The 19,018-nt window shown below is 39.5% G+C and overlaps 1 protein-coding gene across 13 annotated transcripts in view; it reads left to right on the top strand.

Moving 5' to 3' along the window:
* The window catches only part of EIF4G3 (eukaryotic translation initiation factor 4 gamma 3), a 382,761-nt gene that overhangs the window by 192,629 nt on the left and 171,114 nt on the right, over positions 1-19,018 (top strand). For 6 of the 13 annotated variants that reach the window (XM_075551809.1, XM_075551757.1, XM_075551793.1 and 3 more), the window contains 3 exons: positions 8,370-8,465; positions 9,840-9,953; positions 13,261-13,293. In XM_075551809.1, the coding sequence (XP_075407924.1) occupies positions 8,370-8,465; positions 9,840-9,953; positions 13,261-13,293 (243 nt within the window). The remainder of the gene's footprint in view (positions 1-8,369; positions 8,466-9,839; positions 9,954-13,260; positions 13,294-19,018) is intronic. The other 7 variants (XM_075551838.1, XM_075551777.1, XM_075551768.1 and 4 more) reach the window with 6 other exon arrangements.

The following is a 19,018-nucleotide window of genomic DNA, read 5'->3' as shown; positions in this document are numbered from 1 at the left end:
CTTCTATGTCTGTGTGTGGGAATAGAAAAAATGACCTTTTATGTCTTAGATGCCAACCAGTGCTTGCTTAAGTTCATTGTATTATATAGTGAAAATTTGAGAATCCATGTTAATTTTTTATATATATATACTTTGAAAATCATCATATCTGAACTCTGTATACTGTGTTATTTTGCTGTGATAATGTGCCCTGTCTTGTAGTGGAATTTAGTCTCAGATTTTTATTGTTTTTGACTGCCGAAATCATTGTTTTAATAGTTATTTTGTACATAGAAAATATGTTTGTATGAACTACAAGAATTGTTTTGATTGGTTTGTCTTGGTGGCATTCAGCTGTTTGGCCAGTGGCACTATTTGGTAGCTTTTCTGTTACTGTGATGTTGCTCTTTCTTCATTTACTAACAAAAGGATCAGTGGCTCAAGAGGGGTTGGCGGAATATTAATATATATAAGATGAAAATGAGACTGGCTTATGACTCTTTCAAGCTTAGACAATAAACTGAACTGCATTGTAACATTAAAATTTGTATATTTTGGAGAAGTAAATCTTTCCAGTATTTGAAAAAGGAAATCATTAACAAAAAATGTGACCATTAAAATGTTATTTTATTGACGTATCCCTAGTTCTCTGTGCATTAGATATTATGAAACACGATCAGAGTATTCTTCCATTGGAACTTTTACGTTATTTTTTAACACAAACTAATAGGTTAATCAATACACTTGATTAATTATGTACTTAAATGTGGTGGGTGAAGATATCAAAACCATAAAAGCATCTTTCTCAGTTGTATTTCTTAGAGAACCAATGGTTACATTATTCCCAAGAAATGTCTTAGGCTAGCCATAAAGATTAGAAAAGGTCTGAAGAGAAAGCTGAATTATATTCCTTTATCAAATGCTACTATAAGACAATTCATCTTGCTAATGTCATAGTGCCATATATTGTGGTTTGCACTTAGATGAAACTATTTGTGTACGGTGTATGAATCAGTTCTTAACATATATACAATTCAAAATAAAATTAGGGACGTGGTTACCTTTTTTCATCTTGCTTAAAACCGAAAACCCAAGATGACGGAAAATAAAGTCTCTCTTTTATTAGTACTGGTAATTTTAGCGAGTAATGGACCCTAGGAAAGATACATTGGAATCTGTATTGAGAAAACGCCACCTGAAAGCTCATTCACTTACTGCATTTTCCCAGTCAGTAGTGTCTTAGTGGCTCCAGTGTTAGAGATATTATTTAAAATCTTGAAAGATGTCAATTATAGTCATCATTCATGTTTTCAACATGTTCTCTGAAAAAAGAGCTACTTCTCTTAAGTACTCTAGGAGAGAGAAAGTAGCTCACTTAACTTTTGAAACGTTGAAAGAGATGGTATTTTTCTAAGTGGCACATTCTAATTTATGTGTGTTAATCTGACAGCCTAAAAGCTTATGCATCAAAATGCCACCAACTTAAAGTTTGAGAGTAAAATATCAAGATGCTTCTGAAAACGGCAGTTGTGGGATGTCTGAACTTCTGGGAGAGAAGAATTAACATCCTCCCAAGACTGATACCCCCACTCTCCAACCTCTACCATTTCAGATACCAGTCATCCGCTTCCACTGCACTCTCTTAAGTCTCTACTGGTTCAAATAACTTCAATAAACTTGTTTCAGTGGTCACACAGAACATACAGGCAATATTTATAATAATGGGGTTTACTAGAGAAGTTGACAGATTACAATTCAGCATCAGAAATGCTCAGTTCTTCTCTCTAGCCCCTTCTCGACCATGCCTTCTGTCATGTTTATCCACCACAGCCTTTCAGCCACACAACCCTTGCTTGGACAATTGTTATAAAACTTTTTTAGCTCTACTGACAAATGTCCAGAGGCATCCAATTCTGCCAGTAAACCTCAGTGGGAAGACACCAAGCTCCTTGTCCATGGGTAAGCAAACTTAGCTCCCCAGAATAAGTGGTTGGGTGACACCTCCCTGTGCCAGCAAGCCTCCTGCCTGAAGGCACTTGGCTTTCTTCTTCCCTGGGCTCGGAACACTACTACCCTGTCTCCTGCTGGTTCTGCCGCCACCACTGCTTTCTCACTTCCCGACACTAGTGTCTGTGCCATTCCTGCTGTCACACTCTGCTTCTGGCTTATCTTTCTTGGTGGTATAAGATCTTCCTTTTCTATCTCTAGCATAGCTCATTTTAAGACTCGTGAAATGGCAAAACTAACCAATCCCTTTATTAGCCTTATTGTTATGGTCCTACCCCAGAAGGTTGTCTTACTCCATATTTTCATATTAGCAAGTTAGCCACTCCACTTAGCAGACCCCAGGCATGTCACATTTACACAGTTTTACCCTGTCATTTGGTAGGAGTGCCACAGGCTAGAAGAGTCCTCTTTTGTAATTCACGGCAACGTGGTGCCTGAGTAGCAAAGACCACCCCCCCCCACCACCACCACCATTGAGAATAAGATTTTTTTGAACATTCAGTGATTTTCTTTAATTGGTGAAGAATAACATTAATGTTGTACTTTAAAACTATGCCCAAATGCTGCAGTAGAACTTGAAAAAGAAAAGCACCCATCTTTATAGAGTTAAATACAGCTGGAGTTGAATCTGTTCCTCTCTGCTTTCCAAGTTAAAATAGTCAAGTTTCAGTTTTCCAGAGTTTGAATATGAAGCATAAGTGTAAACTTGGTATAGTGAGAATAATCTTTGGTAAGTAAGCTCTGAATAATTTTTGGATCGTATTTAATCCAATCATTCATTATTTGATATAGGTTTGTTGGGTGCCATCAGGTGCATTCAAACTCAAGTGACCCCATGTGACAGAGTAGAATTGACCATAGGATTTGGTTGGCAGTCAGCTGTATGGAAACAAATCCCCCAGTCTTTGTCCTGCTGAGCTGCTGAGTGCATTGGAATGGCCAGCTTTTCAGTTCATGATCAAACACTTAACCATTGTGCCACCTGGATTCCTTGGTAGATACCAGCTACTTATTCCCCTATTTTTCTATATTTGGTTAGATTTGATAGTTATAGTAAGAAAGAGAACCAGTATGTTGTGGACTCTTAATGTTACCCATAGAAACAACTTATGTGGGTGTAGATTACCATGTTATTAGATTGCAATATTATCCCTTGTGATTAATATGAAACTGTTAAGCTGGCCAACACGCATTTTGGTGCTTCAAATGTTAGATTTGTTTCTGGGATTGACTTGCTAATTCCAAAATGGCACCAGTTTTCCCCTATTGGCTCTAGGTTTTGAGATACAGAACGTATGCCATATTCCACTCTTGACTCTGCTGTCCCATAAAAAATGATATTTTAATGTAGTGTTAGCTAGCCTGTACACTATAGAAGAAGTGTACAGAGGCTTTATTTAAAGTACTTTTAGTAGTGCTAAATAATCTAGTTCATTTCACATGGTATCCTTTGATCCAAAGATATATTTGAACAGTGTCAAGTACTTGAACTTGGAATTTTCCCCAAAGTATCGCTTCATGTTTAATAGGAACCAAATAGCATGCATTTCCAATATTGTGATCCTAAAAAGGAGCCAGAAATAAGAGTTCCAGTACAATAAACAAGGAGGGCTGATGGCGTAGTGAGCTATGTGTCTGACTACTAACCACAAGGTCAGATATTTGAGCCCACAAGCTGCTTTGCAAGAGAAATTTGAGATACATATGCCCTTGTAAAGATTTATATTCTCAGAAACCCACCCACCCATAATCGACTGACTGGTTGTAAGTTTGTTACAATAAATAGAGATTCAAATGTTCTGAAACCCAAAATGAGTCTGTCAGAGTTCAAACACCTGTATTAAAATTAAAATGTTCATCTTGTTACAAGATGGTACAACTTCACCTGTGCACTGAAACTCTTTTTTATTTTTAATAAATCTTTTTACTTGGGGCCCTTACAGCTCTTATAATAATCCCTACATCAATTGTATCAAGTACATTTGTATATATGTTGCCATCATCATTTCTGAAACATTTTCTACTTGAGCCCTTAGTTTCAGCTCCTCTTTTTCCCCCTCTACCCACCCTCCCACCCTTGCGAACTCTTGATAAATTATTATTATTATTTTCATATCTTACACCATCCACTGTTTCCCTTCGCCCATGTTTCTGTTGTTTGCCCCCCTGGGGGGCTTATATGTCATTGCTTGTGATCATCTCCTCTTTTCTTCCCATTCTCCGGAGCCCCACCTTCCCCTACCCTCATGGTATAGCCACTCCTATTCTAGTTTCTGAGGGACTTGTCTGTCCTGGATTCCATGTGTCATGAGCTTTTATCTGTACTAGAGTACATGCTGTGGTCTAGCTGGATTAGTAAGGTAAAACTGGGATCATATTAGTGGGGGTGGGGGTAGGAGTGGAGTATTAAAGAACTAGAGAAATGTTTTGTCTTTCTTTCCTGCTACTCCACCCTGGCTGGCTCATCCCTTCCTTTTGATCCTTCTGTGAAGGAATGTTCAATTGTCTACAGGTGGGCATTGGGTCTGCACTCAAATTCCCCCCATTAGCATCGATATAATTGTTGTTTGTTTTGGGTCGTCTGATACCTGATCCTGTTGACACCTCATGATTACACAGGCTGGTGCGCTTCTTCCATGTGGGTTTTGTTGCTTCCCTGCTAGATGACTGCTTGTTTAATTTCAAGCCTTTAGATCCCAGATTCTATGCCATCTAATAGCTGGGCATCATCGGCTTTCTTCACCACATTTGCTTATGCACCCTATTTGTCTTTAGTGATCATGTCAAGAAGGTGAGCATCACAGAAGGCCAGGTTATTAGAACAAAATGTTCTTGCATTGAGGGAGGACTTGAGTAGAAGCCCTATGTCAGTCTACTACCTTGACACTTAACATATGTATATAGACCTATATACCTATCGTTATATTAATATATTTACATATATGCATATCTATATTTATACCTCTGTAAATGTGTTTTGCCTTCTAGTTCTTAACTCTGTTTTCTTTTACTTTCCTCCTGTCCCCTATTATGTATGACCATCATTCTGCTCCCAGTAATTCTTCTTGACTACATTGGACTTGATCAAACCCCCACCAGGCATTCTACGCCCTCCTTGCAATCAATTTTAGATTTCTTGTTGTTATCTTGTCCCTGGGTTTGTTGGTTCCTTGTCTTTTTCCCCCATCTCCCCTTCTCCCCTATACCCCGGAACCATCACTCCCATTGTCTTCTCCCTGGGACTGTTTATCTTGCCTAGCTTATATAGACATGAAGAAAAAGAAGACAAGAGAGAGAATAAAGGTGGGGGGGGGGCTATAAATAGTTCCAGATATGTTTGCTGACTCTTAATGAATGTTTTCTGATTGAGTCTGATGAGGTGCCAAGCCCTGCTCTTCAAGTTTGAAGTCTGTTTTTGGGATTCCTCAGGGACTTCTTTGCGTTGCTCCCCTTTCTGCTCTGTTGCACTCCCTTCTTGTTTTGACCTGGTGTAGGGGGCTCAGACCAGGCACAATTCCTGCTCTGTGTCTTCAGTATTGTTCCCCATTGTGCTGTGGGTCAGTGAGGGGACATCGTGTCTCATGGTAGGGCTGGCCGTATGGTCCTCTCTATGCTTTGACCGCTCGGAATGTCATCCTTAAGACTTGATGTGCCAGGATGTGGTTCATGTTCTCTCCCTCCCTCCCCCACCCCCTACCCCTCTCTGTCTTTCCCTCTTAGTTTGCTCCCGGCACAGAAATTTTTTAAAGTGAGAATTTTTCTTTAAAAGTTTGTCATCAACCTCAAAATGAATCCATTGACTTCTATATATTAAAGTGTGTTCCTAAATGTGTACTGCATAATTTGAGTAAGAAAGATTTAGATCTTTAGACTATGTATGAAAATTGCTGTGAGTCTTATATTTTTGACACTACATTGTCGTCACAGTTCCACACATGTACCTTTTCCAGGTTCTTTGACTTCTCCACTCCTCTGAAGCTGTAATAGCGCTTTGCAGTGTCCATCTTGTAGTCTGTATGTATTACACAGCCTCCCATACCCAAAAGAAAACCAGTGGTCGTTGAATCAATTCTAACTCATAGTGACCCTACAGGTCAGTGAAGACCTGCTCCTTTAGGTTTCCAGAAACCTTTAAGTCTTAAAAAGGTTGCGGAGTGACTGGTGGGTTCAAACCACTGAATTTATGACTGGCAGCTTAATGCTTAACCAACTAGCCACCATGAGTCCATATACAACTTCCATTCGAAGTCCTTTAGGAAATATTTTTCAAATATTTCTTATCATTTTTGTCTTATCCTCTAATTTGTGGGTCTGAATTCTTCTCATATTTAAAACTAGGATGATAAGTTAATTAATTAGCATAACTTAATAGCTAAAATGCAGTGAAACATCGTATGAGAGAAACTAGAGCTGATGTCTTCTAGTCAGTGGAATTTTCTACATCAGCACTAAAGTAACCCCAGGAACAGACCTAAAAACCAAGACACCGGGAGAAAAAAAATTTTTTTGATGTTGTGTTTTCTTTTATTAGTTTAATTTTTTTCTTGTTTGAAGGTTATATCTACTTGTTTCAAACATTTATATTAAACTGATGATTTCCTGTGTTTAACTGAAATTCCCATTAAACAATCAGCAGAAGTCAAAGGCTGTATAACCTTTTCAAAAGTACGGTTAATTCCCATAGAGACCCTACAAATGGATTTTGGGCTTCTACTGTCATCTCTAGCCTTCTGCAAAAACAAAACAAAACAAAAACACTATTTTCTCCTTCACATATGGGTCTTACTATTTATAATCCTTGGCTCCCACAGGGTGTTGTACTTCTGTGTGGACTTAGTTGGCCCCTCACTACATGGCTGCTTGCTTTAAAACAACTCTCTAAGACCCCACAAGCTTTTCTTTCTGGTAGCCCGGCACCACCTGGCTTCTTCACCACACTCTGCTATGGCACCCATGTCTTCAGTGGTACCAATAGTGTTAAAAGAAACAAACAAAAAAGTGCAACTAGTATGCTTTCTAGGTGTATCATTTACTGACTTAGTTACCTAGAGTGAGAAACTTCACAGTTCGGATCCTCAATTTTCTCATTTGTGGAACTAGGATAGTGGTAACTAGGTTAACTGTATGGTTATTTACTTTGTCTCATGGGCATGATAGTCAGGGATTCAAGCTAACAACTGCACTTGTTAAGAGTGGAGCTGAAGTGTTTTCTATTGGACTTGTTAGCGTTGCATGTCAACCATGTTACAAGAGTTTCCCCATTTGGCTGGCTGCCTTTTGTTGTTAGTTTAGGAGTTCTTAACATGTTCTTGATATTAAGCCTTTAAGATATATATGGTTTCCTGAGGGTTTTTCCCTGATCTGTATGCTGTCTTTTCAGTTTGTTGAGTAATTCCTTTGATAAATTTAAAGTAGTTAATTTTTATGTGCTCTCAACTTATCTGTTTTGTCTTTTGCTGCTCCTGCTTCATATCTAATAACAATCCACTGTTAGAAACTAGGTCCCAACACAGTATCCTAGATTTTTTTCCTAAGCATTTTATTAGTTTAGTAGGTACTTGATATGTAGGTACTTGATTCATGTTGAATTTGTTTTTATATATGGTGCCAGTTCTTGTTTTGTTTGTTTTTTTTAAAACTGGATTTCCACTTATCCCATTTTTTTCTTTATGAAATCACTAGCTTTAGAGTACATTTGTTAGCCTTTTCAATGTGGATCCATAATTTTTTAAAAACTTACATTCTTTAAAAATCTATGGCAAGTTAATATAATAAATGGTATTATATCACTATTTATTACACACTTTTCTTTAGCGTTCTCATTGATCATAGATTTTTATGGAATCATTTAAAAGGATTACTATGTAAGCAGTTGCAAGAAAAAAGCAAGGATTCACCAGTTTACTGTATAAACTGCTACTTGGGGCTCAGGGATGTGTCCCTAAAGGGCTGCCGTTTGTTTTCATAGGGGCCTTTGGAAGGCAAATGACAGGAGTAACAAGTGGTTGAGTCTGTTTGTAGCTTGAATTGTAGTCTCACTTATAAGATGAATTGACAAATGAGTTGGCCATGGGGACTTGGTATTCTTGATATCAAAAAACTACAACTGGAAATTGGATTGATGATACTTCCTATGAGGAAATTTAAGTTAACTTAACCCAAAACTTTTTTTACTGAATTGCTGATTCTGAATTGCTGAGCATTGTGAGAAAGTTCAACTTTTAAAAGTAGAACTGTAACCAACCTTAATAAGCACTTCTGAGTTTTTTTGTTTGTTGTGTGTATGTGTGTGTTTTTCTTTTCATCTTGAATTAAGCTTTACCTGACTATGTTTGTTTGGTTTTTTTTCAAAATATGATCTTATTCTTGCCATTCTTTGACAGACCCCTTATTCCTCTGGACAGAATGCAGGTCCAACCACGCTGGTGTACCCCCAAACCCCTCAGACAATGAATTCACAACCTCAAACCCGTTCTCCGGTAAGTGACATAAGCTTGTTCTAGAGAATATGGTCTGTTGTCATTTGTGTGTGTAGTACCTTGAGTTCTCTTGACTAATATTGTTTATTGGATTTTGGAAGCTTATTTCAAAGATACATTATTACTATTATTGGACGCTGCATTTTAGACTTTTCTATGTAGGAATAGTTTTGATTTATTAAGAAAAAGAAATGGAGCTTTCTAATGACTTACTTTTTACTTTTCTATGGCATGGTTTTTCTTTGTTTTTTACCCTTTGTTTGCCTTCAGGTTTACTTCATTTCAACCCTGAATTTATTAATTGTACTGTTCAAACCTCAGAAGAGTAAAACAATAATTTTCAAAGTAAATTGACTTTGATGAACGAAATTCTGCATTTAGTAGCGTAGGAAGGAAGATGACCGAGCCAGTGTCACAGGAGTGGTCCTGACTGTTTGACAGTGTGGACAGATGCATGCCATACAATGTGGGCCATTCCTTTCTTCAGATGGTAAATGAATTCTCATGCCAATGTAAATGCTATCATCTTCTTTGCTCATCTTTTACATGGACTTCAACAAGTACTGCAAAGACTGAGATTGTACTCAGGGATCATCTTTTGTTTCAGAAAAGTGTGCAATCGCTTCAGCTGCCCATTCCTTAGAAAGCCATCTCCTGTCCTGCATGATGAGCTTTGACGGATGGTGCTTCTGTAGCATCTCATTCTGTATCTCTTTGTACCTCAGCTCTGTTGTCCTCAGAAAACAGGGACCTTCTTTTTGTTCCTACCCCTGCTTTGTGCCTGTCATACAGGAATATTTCATTGCATTAGCTCTTATTCTTTTGATTTTATGCATGAATTTAGAGTTATTGAAGTACACGAAAGCATCGCTCAAAGAACTAGGACAACACAGACTGCACCCAAACTCTTTGCTTTCTTACCCTCTTTCTGTCTTCCTTGTTCCTGTTGTCTTTTTCTCCAGTGCTCATTCTCCCCGGGGTGTGAAGGAACCCATTCTATAGAGTGAGGTGGGACTTCCGTCCCATTTGCCTGTTTGCTTGTCTTGCTCCCCCACCTCACCACCACCACCCCTCTTTTTTTTAATGCTGAAAAAAATCAACAAGGTGTCTGATGCAAGTTTTGTTTCTGAGAGTGGCTTGGGAATGTGCACACTAGACTACTTGGAATGGGCCTAAATGATCAAATTTGATAGGCCCCGGTTCTAATCATTAAATATGGAACATTATGGTAAGCTCTTGTTGCAAAAGAATTCTATGGCCTTTTCTCCACCCCTCCCCCATTTTTTAACTTTGAAAAAAAGAAAAATTTACATGGTTAGAACTGGCGCAAAACCTGACTGAAGAGCTGCATCTCTAAACCAGTTTTTTTGACAGCCCAGCAGAACAGTGCCAATACATTGCACAGACAACTGGAAGAGGAGGAAGGTTTTGGAACAGACTCCTGTTTACAGGTCCTTGGCTGGAAGAGGCTGGATAAAATACTGCATTGTAAGCAATATAACAAACTGTACTTCTTGCAGGCAGTGGTGCCTCTGGCACGTATTATTTTTGACCACATCCATGTATTGGCTGATGAACAGAAATGCATTGATTGTTTCCTCTCTGAAAGTCTAACCTAGCATGGCAGTTTCTGCCAGGCATGAGGGGTGGGGGGTGGGGTGGGGAATATCAAATTGGGTGGGTCATCTCTATTGGGAATTAGACAGGAGGAATTGGGTTTAGATTTATCTTTATCTTAAACTTCAAACAAAATAACCCTTTCAGGGAAATTTGATTTTAAAAGAAAAATTTCAAGGCTTCTTCCCCCCCGCCCCCTTTTCATTTATCAATCAAATATCAAGGGGGAAATTATCTGCAATTGTCAGCCATTTTTCTGTGGTCATAAACTCTTCAGCGTACTATTCTCTATGCAATTTTTTGCCATCCGCTCTGCTAGTGACATCACCCACCCCCATTACTAAACACCACATACATAGCATTCCATTACCCACCCAAAACACGTGCAAGACTAGAAGACACCACACTACTCTTGCTGGTTGTTTTGGGTCCGATTTTCTTTTTCTTTTTTTCATGTTGTGATGGTGCGAGGAGGTTGATGTTGGGATATGAAATTTGGCCGGATTGCATTTCCTTTTTACATCCTAAGTTCCCATAGTCTAGTCCCATCCGTCGAGCAGCCGTCCTAACTGGTGGGGAGAGGTAAGCTGTTGCACAAGGAAAGAACCCTCCTGGGCTTTGTAGGGCAGCTCAAGCTTACTCCATTCTATTTCTGCATTAATGGGCCATTGGCAATTGCACGGTTTAGGCTTTTCTGTTCTTCCCTGGACAGCTGCCTTTGCAATCCCAACTGGCTTCAAATGCCTCTCTCCCTCCCTCAGGTCATCTTTGTGCCTGTATTGCTATTTAATCCATAGTATCTTAATTACGTTTCTATTGTGGGGCATCCCATTTTAAAAAACACTAAACTTCAGTAAAATTTACCAATCTGTTCCATTTTCTTGTTATGCTAGAACTCTTAAACACTAATGAATTTTTAAATAGCCTGTCAAACATAGCGAAGCAATTGAATACTTACTTGGGAGAGGGGAACAGTTTAGTTTTTTTGCAGTAACCTGTAAGCATTGGTGACTTTAATACTTTGTGACACTAAGTGCCAAAGTTGCACCAGTCTTATGTTGGCTGTGCCCAGTTAGCAACTGTGCACAGAAGGATATGTGAGCAAATGGCTGGGTGGTGTTAACACTGGATCCAAGTTCACAGAAGGTTGTTTTCCTTTATTATATCTACAGTCCTCACCATCTTAAGACCCTTCTAAATGGAAAAAGGAAACAAAAGTTTCTGTCTTTACTACAAGCCAGCAGCGACTACAGTTTGTTCTGTTGCTTACAGTTACCCATAGGATTCAGACTATTGTCTGAATTCCAAATTAAAAACTCAATAGCCAATGGTGACTAGTGCAAAATAGAGTAGGGTACTTCCCAAGACACTTTCCCACTAACTTGTGTGTTGGTTGGTATTGTTTTTAATAGATGCATAATTTTATAAGGTATTCTTCTTGTTCATAGAAAGTTCTCTTTGGTCTGGAACATCCCAAATACATAAATGTTCAACTTTCATTTTAGAGCCTGAGAAATGAGTTCTTTCTGTGGAACAGTGATAAGACAGGTACTGCTATGCTCAGGTTAAGGTTTTTCACATGGTCCTCCTCTCCCATTGTCTTCAAAACTCTCAAGAAGACCCATCTCAGGTACACCCTCCTCCCCCCTCCATTTTCATACCACAGGGGTGGTATTGGCTATTCGTAAAACGTGATGTTCACCATAGAGGTATGATCTGTTTTCTTCTCATCATTGGAAAGCTGAAAATATGAGACTTCAGCTTCTTTTAAGAGGAAAAATTCTGTAAGAAATGTAGCTTCCATAATCATCACTAAAATATATGAAACAGTGGTTAGCCAATAGAGTGGCTTACCTAACACACTAAGCTGATAGGTCCCTTTGGAACCTTCCTGAAGATGTACCTAATGGCGTCACAATGTTAAAGAGTTTTTTCCTTCCTTAAACAATAAGGTGACATTTTACCTAAGGTGAGTTTTGGGTAGAGGTTGTCATCAGGGATCTCCTAGCTTGTGCTCTGTGCTCCACTGTAATCGGTAGATCGTTTTTAAAATATTGAATAATGGCACTAGGGAAACCCAGATCTCTTGCAAATTATTCGTGCACATAATTTAAAATCTAAGTAGTGAGATTGTTTCTCAGTTTATCTTCAATCTGCTCCAGCTATTCGGATGAGCTGACAGAAGAAAGGTACCAGAGGAAGTAAAACCACCAACTCCTGAAACGTGTGGTTTGTGGGGAAAACGGCTCACTTGTATTTGCTTTTCACTCTTAGAGTGGGGTTGGAGTATTGTTAAGGTGTTAGGAGTCCGGACAGGGGCTCTACGCGCTTCAGTCATTTTCTTTTTTAGTAAAAATGCATTTGTAGCCAATTTTTTTTACTGATGATAACATTAGTTAAGCTGAGGAGCTATGTTTGGTTTTATTTCTCCATATCAGCAATAGTTACATGCATCCAGTGTTTTGCTCTTGTCTACAAATAGTTTTTGAGAGAGTACTCAGTTGACTTCTTTTTCTTTTTCTTCTTGAGCTTATAAAAGTAGCACTTTGCTTAATTTTGTGCAAGAGCTGCATGCTGCTATTGAACTGTGCTAGTTAATCATACTTCAAATACAGACCCACAAAATCAGATTCTTTAGCTTCAAGTTAAAAAGAACGGTATTACAAACCTTCTATTCATATATGAGAATACCCATTTAAAATAAGAAAATTTGACATCAGTCCTTTCACATTCTTTATTTCCTGTTGAATATTATAATTACCACCTGGCGATTTCTTATAATGTAAAAGCATTTCCTTTAGCTAAATGATTGCCTACAAGTATTTTTGACTTCCATAAGCTTGTCGTAAGAGAGCCACTTAGTGTTTCAGACTCTCTCTTTCCTTATATTAGGGTTTTTAAAGAAAGTATTTCTTTTGCTGAGCCCCCGAAGGTGTTTAACAGCTTAGCTGCTTCTCGCCAGCTGATAAATGACCAACTGGTAGTGGTGGTGTTAACCTGTTGACTCCTAGTACCTGTCTGTCACTGTCCTGCAGCAAAGCTGTGACTGTGTGTGTTTTTGTTTTGTTTTGTTTTCTTGTGGGTTTTTCTTTGGCATATTGTGTGGCATTGTGGTTTTGTTGTGGTGTTTCTGACTCTTTGTGCCTTTCCTTTGTGTTTGTTTCCCTCCTTTTCTCAGTTTGCAGCGGGGCCTCGACCTGCCCATCATCAGGTACTGTACTCTTGCCCCTTCGCTGTCACCCTTAACTAATAGGTGAGACCTTTAGTAGCTGCAAACTCTTAGAATGCTGCCATCCTGTGGACCACGCAGATGACTTGTGTGTACAGTGATGCTTCTGATATGATTCAGTTGCTTTTGTTCACTAATTTCATTGCATTTTGTTATTAACAAACCCATTTGCGTCTGTTCACAATATAATTTAAAACTGCATTTTTTTCTTTTTAAAAAATTGCTTTGAATTTAAAGAAGCTTTGAAAATGTGTAGCTATAGCAAAGTCTCACCAAATCTGTGGACAGTTGCATGAAATTGAACTGAATTGAGCAGGCAACATTCTAAGGGTTTGGGGTTAACATTCTGATATAAATGGTATTGATATATATAAAATAGCATTAATATTTCTAAAACTACTTACTCTCAGTTACTAACCAGATCTATTAACAAATTGATTAGCAGTAAAGTGCATTCATTTGCTGCATAAAATTTTCTTTTTTCCTAATACATATAGAAAATAGATACTTTATTATTTAAGTTGAATAGTTTTTGGTTTTTGTATAATTGTATAAATTAAAATCTAAAAATGCATTTATGTAAGCATTAGGTTTTTTAGCAGAAATCTCTCAGACGAGTTGGTGTCAGGGAAACAAAGACTTATACAGAGTTTCTCCCCACCAAAATAGCTTTTCTGTAAAATATCCTGAACCTTTCCTCATGCTGTCTTAGGAAAAGTCTGTGCTTGAGGTTGTAACAGGCCTTTGTCACCAGTGGGGTCACTCAAGCGAGTCTTTTTCTGAGCCTCAATTTTCTTTTGTGTGAAATTTGGATAAATTATCTAGACTAACTGTAAAGCAATTGTCACAAAGTAAGCAGTCAGTTAATATTATCTGTTGTTAATAATATTATTGTGTACTATAGTACATAAAATGATAAACATTTTATAAATGTTTACCTATGACAAATAAATCATATTTTAAAATATTATTACCAAATTGATATTATTTAACTAAAGGCTTTCATTGTCTTAGAGTGATTTTTAATACAAGACTCCATTTGTGAACATGGAGGCCCAGAATTTGAAGGGTGCAAAGGCCCAGCAAATTCTTAGCTGATAAGGACACTGATACTTGAAGAGGTAGCAAAATGGTTAAGGACTTGGCTACATAGCCTATAGTTTGGAGGTTCCCATCCACCTACCAGCTGTTGGGGAGAATAACCTGGCAGTTTGTTTCCCTAAAGGCCACAGCCTAGAGAGCCCTATGAGAGAGTTCTCCTCTGTCCCATGGGGTTGCTATGAGTTGAAATCAACATGACACCACCTAACAACAGTGGATGGCTATTTTTGGCCCTGGTAGTGGAGTGATTAAGTACTTGACTGCTAACCAAACTGTTAGAACCAAAGCAGTTCTAATTCATCAGCCAAAGCAGTTCTAATTCATCCGTAGCTCTGCGGGAGAAAAGACACTCTGATTTGTAAAGATTACTGCCTCAGGACGTTGTGCGGAACTACTACTCAGCCATCCATTGCTGCTGAGTTGAATTTAACTTGAGGACACATGACAGCAACCTTTCACATGTCCAAAGCTCCTGTGTTTGGACTTCCATACTTTAGGCTAGTAGATGGGTCCTTAACCATTCTTTTCAACCAGGATCTCTGTTTTAGGTGATAGGGCTGTTCAGGAAATAGAGAATGAAATGAAATTTGTGAATTGAGCAGAAACTGGGGAGGGAGGAGAATTTTTAAAATAAATTCCTTTATGTAGTGTCCTTTAATTTGTTCAGTGTTTGTGTGTTTGTTAAACCCTGCCTTAAAAAAAAAAGGTCAGATAGATTAAGGCACACTTTACCCACTTTACCTTTACATTATCTTTAGTTATAATTATTTTGGAGTATTGTCTGTGACACAGACTACTAGGTGACTTGAAACCAGAACCATATTATTAAATATCTCAGGGCCCTCTTTTTAAGAGTTGCTGTTTTAGCTTCCTGGAGTCAAGAAGCAGCAATAGTTAACTTGCAAAAATAAGAGAGAAGAGGCATGGGTTGAAGTGGCACTGCCGAACATATTACTGAACCGATGTTGTGGTAGGCATACAATAAATTATGAGGAAGAGTTTGCTGTTCTGTATCCATAAGAGACTTGTGGGCCTGTTTTATTTGTGGAATTGGTATTGGCATTTGGGGATAAGTAGTTATGAATTGGGATGGGGGGGGATTTGGTGATGCCATTTTTTATTCTGGAATCAATGGTAGGAGACTAGCATCTGACCTAACTTCAAAAAAGGGAAAGAGACAAATTACCCATTAACTTTGGATGCTAAGGTCAAATTCTGTGAGGTGGAGCTCAGCCATGCCTACCATTCAAACTTTTTACCAATTCTGACTCTAGCCGTTCATCTCACAGTACTCTCTACTTGTTTACCGAATTTAATAATTCATTGTGATGGCCACCCAGAACTCTCAGACAGTACTTAGTTTTAGGATGTCACTGAATATATTCAGAATCTGAAAAGCTCAGTGTTTTCTGATTAGGCCAACCTCCTTTCAGCAGCCGTGACATGGGCATGCTTCATGCTGACCCCACCTCTCAGCTACATGGCCCTTTGGCTCTGCCCTGCTTGAGATGTGTTATAAAGTTACTTTAGCTCTGCTGATAAATGCCCAAAGGTTAACCTGAAGACACCCAGCGCGCGCTCTCTCTCTCTGCATCAGGAAGCTCATAGCTCTATCTTGCACCTATTCTGTGGCCATCTCACTGTCTTTGCTCTCACAGCTCTGCTTCCTGAGTGAAGGGGGGTTCGTTGCAGGGATTTCAGCTCTAAAGGACACCTTCTGACCCCTTCTGCCTTTGGCATGATGCATGTTCAGTCTAGCAGAATGACAAAACTGACCAACTACCGTCCATTTGGGTTTCACAGACCTTATTTCCATGGTCCCACCCCACAAGGGTGCCATGCCCTTACTTAGATTAACAAGCTATCCAATCCCCTTGATGTGCCACAAGCACTTCAGATTTTCATTGTTCTACCCAGTCATTTACTGGAAGTTAAAATTAATGGCTACAAAGGGCCATAGTAAGTAATTCACTGCATTGCACTGACCAGAGTGAAATATATCCAAGAACAGATAAAAAGAAAAGTGAAGAACAAGTAATCATAACCCCCCTCTGGTATAAGACAACTGTGATAAGCATGAAGCTGTTTATAGTTTCCCTTGTGCAAAAAAATTTACCTTTAGGCAAGTTCTGAAGAAAAACAGCAGTGGAACTAAAGAGTTGTCATACTTGCTCTAAAGGGCGGAGACTGGGAGTGAGGGCTAGAGACTAAGCGCAGCCTAGAACACGACCAACCACTGAGAGGTTGGAATGTCTCCTGTCTCCTGAGTTGTTCTTCCAAGTTGATCCTAATCTTGATTCTAAATTGTAGCCTGGCACTTCTGTGATTAACCCCATAATTGCAACAAATAATCAAACCCAGCAGAGAAATAGAGAATGCCATGGGAGGGGCAACTCGTGTCAAAATGATATTAAAAGGTTGGAGAGTGGCCCATGTCTGACCTCCACCTCGTGGTAATTAGTTTGGGGCTAATGCCAATGCTGATTTTCTCTCCTCTCCCTGAAATTAGACAAAGGTCTGATGCCCCCCACAATACAATTAAGAGTATTTTCTCATATTTATTGATGATGCTCTCTGTGCCAGACACTACTAAACCTCAGGAAACTGGCAGACCTCAGTCTAGGAGTCCCTGGGCCAGCCGGGAACATAGCACATCGACGGTAGCAGTTCTACGAAGGAAGTCAGAGCTGGTGATGTAGGAGGTCACACCTTGGATTGCTGACCACCAGGTGAAACCACCAGCCGTTTCTTGGGAGAAAGATGAGAATTCCTACTCCCATAAAGATTTACTCTGAGGAAATGGATGGTGCCGGGGTATCAAAAGATATAGCATCTGGGGTCTTAAAGGCTTGAGGGTAAGTAAACAAGCGGCCATCTAACTCAGAAGCAACAAAGCCCACATGGAAGAAGCACTGCAGCCTGTGTGATCACGAGGTGCCGAAGGGATCAGTTATCAGGCATCAAAGAACAAAAATGCATATCATTGTGCGCTCACCTCTATGATAAGATCACTGAAGACAAATGGGTGTATAAGCAAATGTGGCGAAGAAAGCGGATGGCGCCCAGCAATCAAATGATCTAGTGTCTGGGGTCTTAAAGGCTTGAAGGTAAACAAGTGGCCAACTAGCTCAGAAGCAACAAAGCCCACATAGTAGAAGCACACCAGCCTGTGAGATCACAAAGTGATCAGGTATCAGAACAAAAAATTCTTATCACCATGAATGAGGGAGGGAGTGCAGAGTGGAGACCCAAAGCCCATTTGTGGGTCACTGCACATCCCCTTACAGAAGGGTCTGGGGGAGGAGTCGAGCCAGTCAGGGTACCATGTAGCAACAATGAAGCATACAACTTTCCTCTAGTTCCTGAATGCTTCCTCTCCCCCTCAACCCCCAACTATCATGATTCCAATTCTCCCTTGCAAGTCTGGTTAGACCAGAGGATGTACACTGGAACAGACAGGAACTAGAAACACAGGGAATCCAGGGAAGATGATCTCTTCAGGATCAGTGATATGAGTGGCGATACTGGGAGGGTGGGTTGGAAAGGGGGAACCAACTACTACAAGGATCTACGTGTGACCTCCCTGGGGAACAGACAACAGAAAAGTGGGTGAAGGGAGACGTTGGACAGGGCAAGCAAGACATGACAAAATAATAATTTATAAATTATCAAGGGTTCATGAGGGAGGAGGGAGCGGGGAGGGAGGAGCCAAAAATTAGGAGCTGATGCCAGGGGCTTAAGTGGAGAGCAAATGTTTTGAGAATGATGAGGGCAATGAATGTACAGATGTGCTTATACAATTGATGTATGTATGGATTGTGGTAAGAGTTGTATGAGCCCCTAATAAAACGATTAAACAAAAAAAGATTTACTGTGAAGATTGAGGTGCACCCGACCCAAGCAGGGCATTTTCATTTGCTTCACATGAATGTGAAAGTCAGCCGTTAAATAAAGAAGATGGAGAAAGGTTGAAGCTGCATGAGTTGTGTTATGGCGAGGAATACCGAAAGTACCCCAGGCTGCCAAAAGAACAAACAGATCTGTCTTGGAAGAAGTACAACCAGAATGCTGCTTAGAGGCAGGAATGGCGAGGTTTTGTCTCACATACTTCGAACATATTACCAGAAGAGACCAATCCCTGAAGAAAGATCTCTGCTCGGTAAAGAGCAGCCAAAAACAGGACCGCAGTAGCTGCAGCAAAGTGCCTAAAACACAATGGGCTCATTGTGAGAATGGTGGAGGGCCAAGCAATGTTTTTCTGTTGTTGTGCAAAGGGACAGTGAGTTGGAGCCCATTCGTTGGCACCTAATGAGAAGGAATTCAAACCAATTTGGAAAGATGCAAATATTATATCTTCTGTTGGCAAGAACTAATTCTGTAGGACACCTTTGACCAGCTAGCTCACTTTAGTTGTCCATAGCTGGTTTCTTCAAATTAGGATAATATCTCAACTACGTAAAGTAATAGCACACATCTATTGTAACTCATATATGTTAGAATGACAATGTAGACCAGAATTTGTCAGATGGATTTTATTTGGTCCCCGCACTGCCATGGTAGGGTACTCTGGCTTCCACGGCAGCAGTGAGGTGGCCAGACTCCTCTG

Source organism: Tenrec ecaudatus, chromosome 1, assembly GCF_050624435.1.
Source record: "Tenrec ecaudatus isolate mTenEca1 chromosome 1, mTenEca1.hap1, whole genome shotgun sequence".
NCBI lineage: Eukaryota > Metazoa > Chordata > Mammalia > Afrosoricida > Tenrecidae > Tenrec > Tenrec ecaudatus.
Note: the sequence above shows the minus strand (reverse complement) of the source record. Positions and strands in the feature narration are given on the sequence as shown.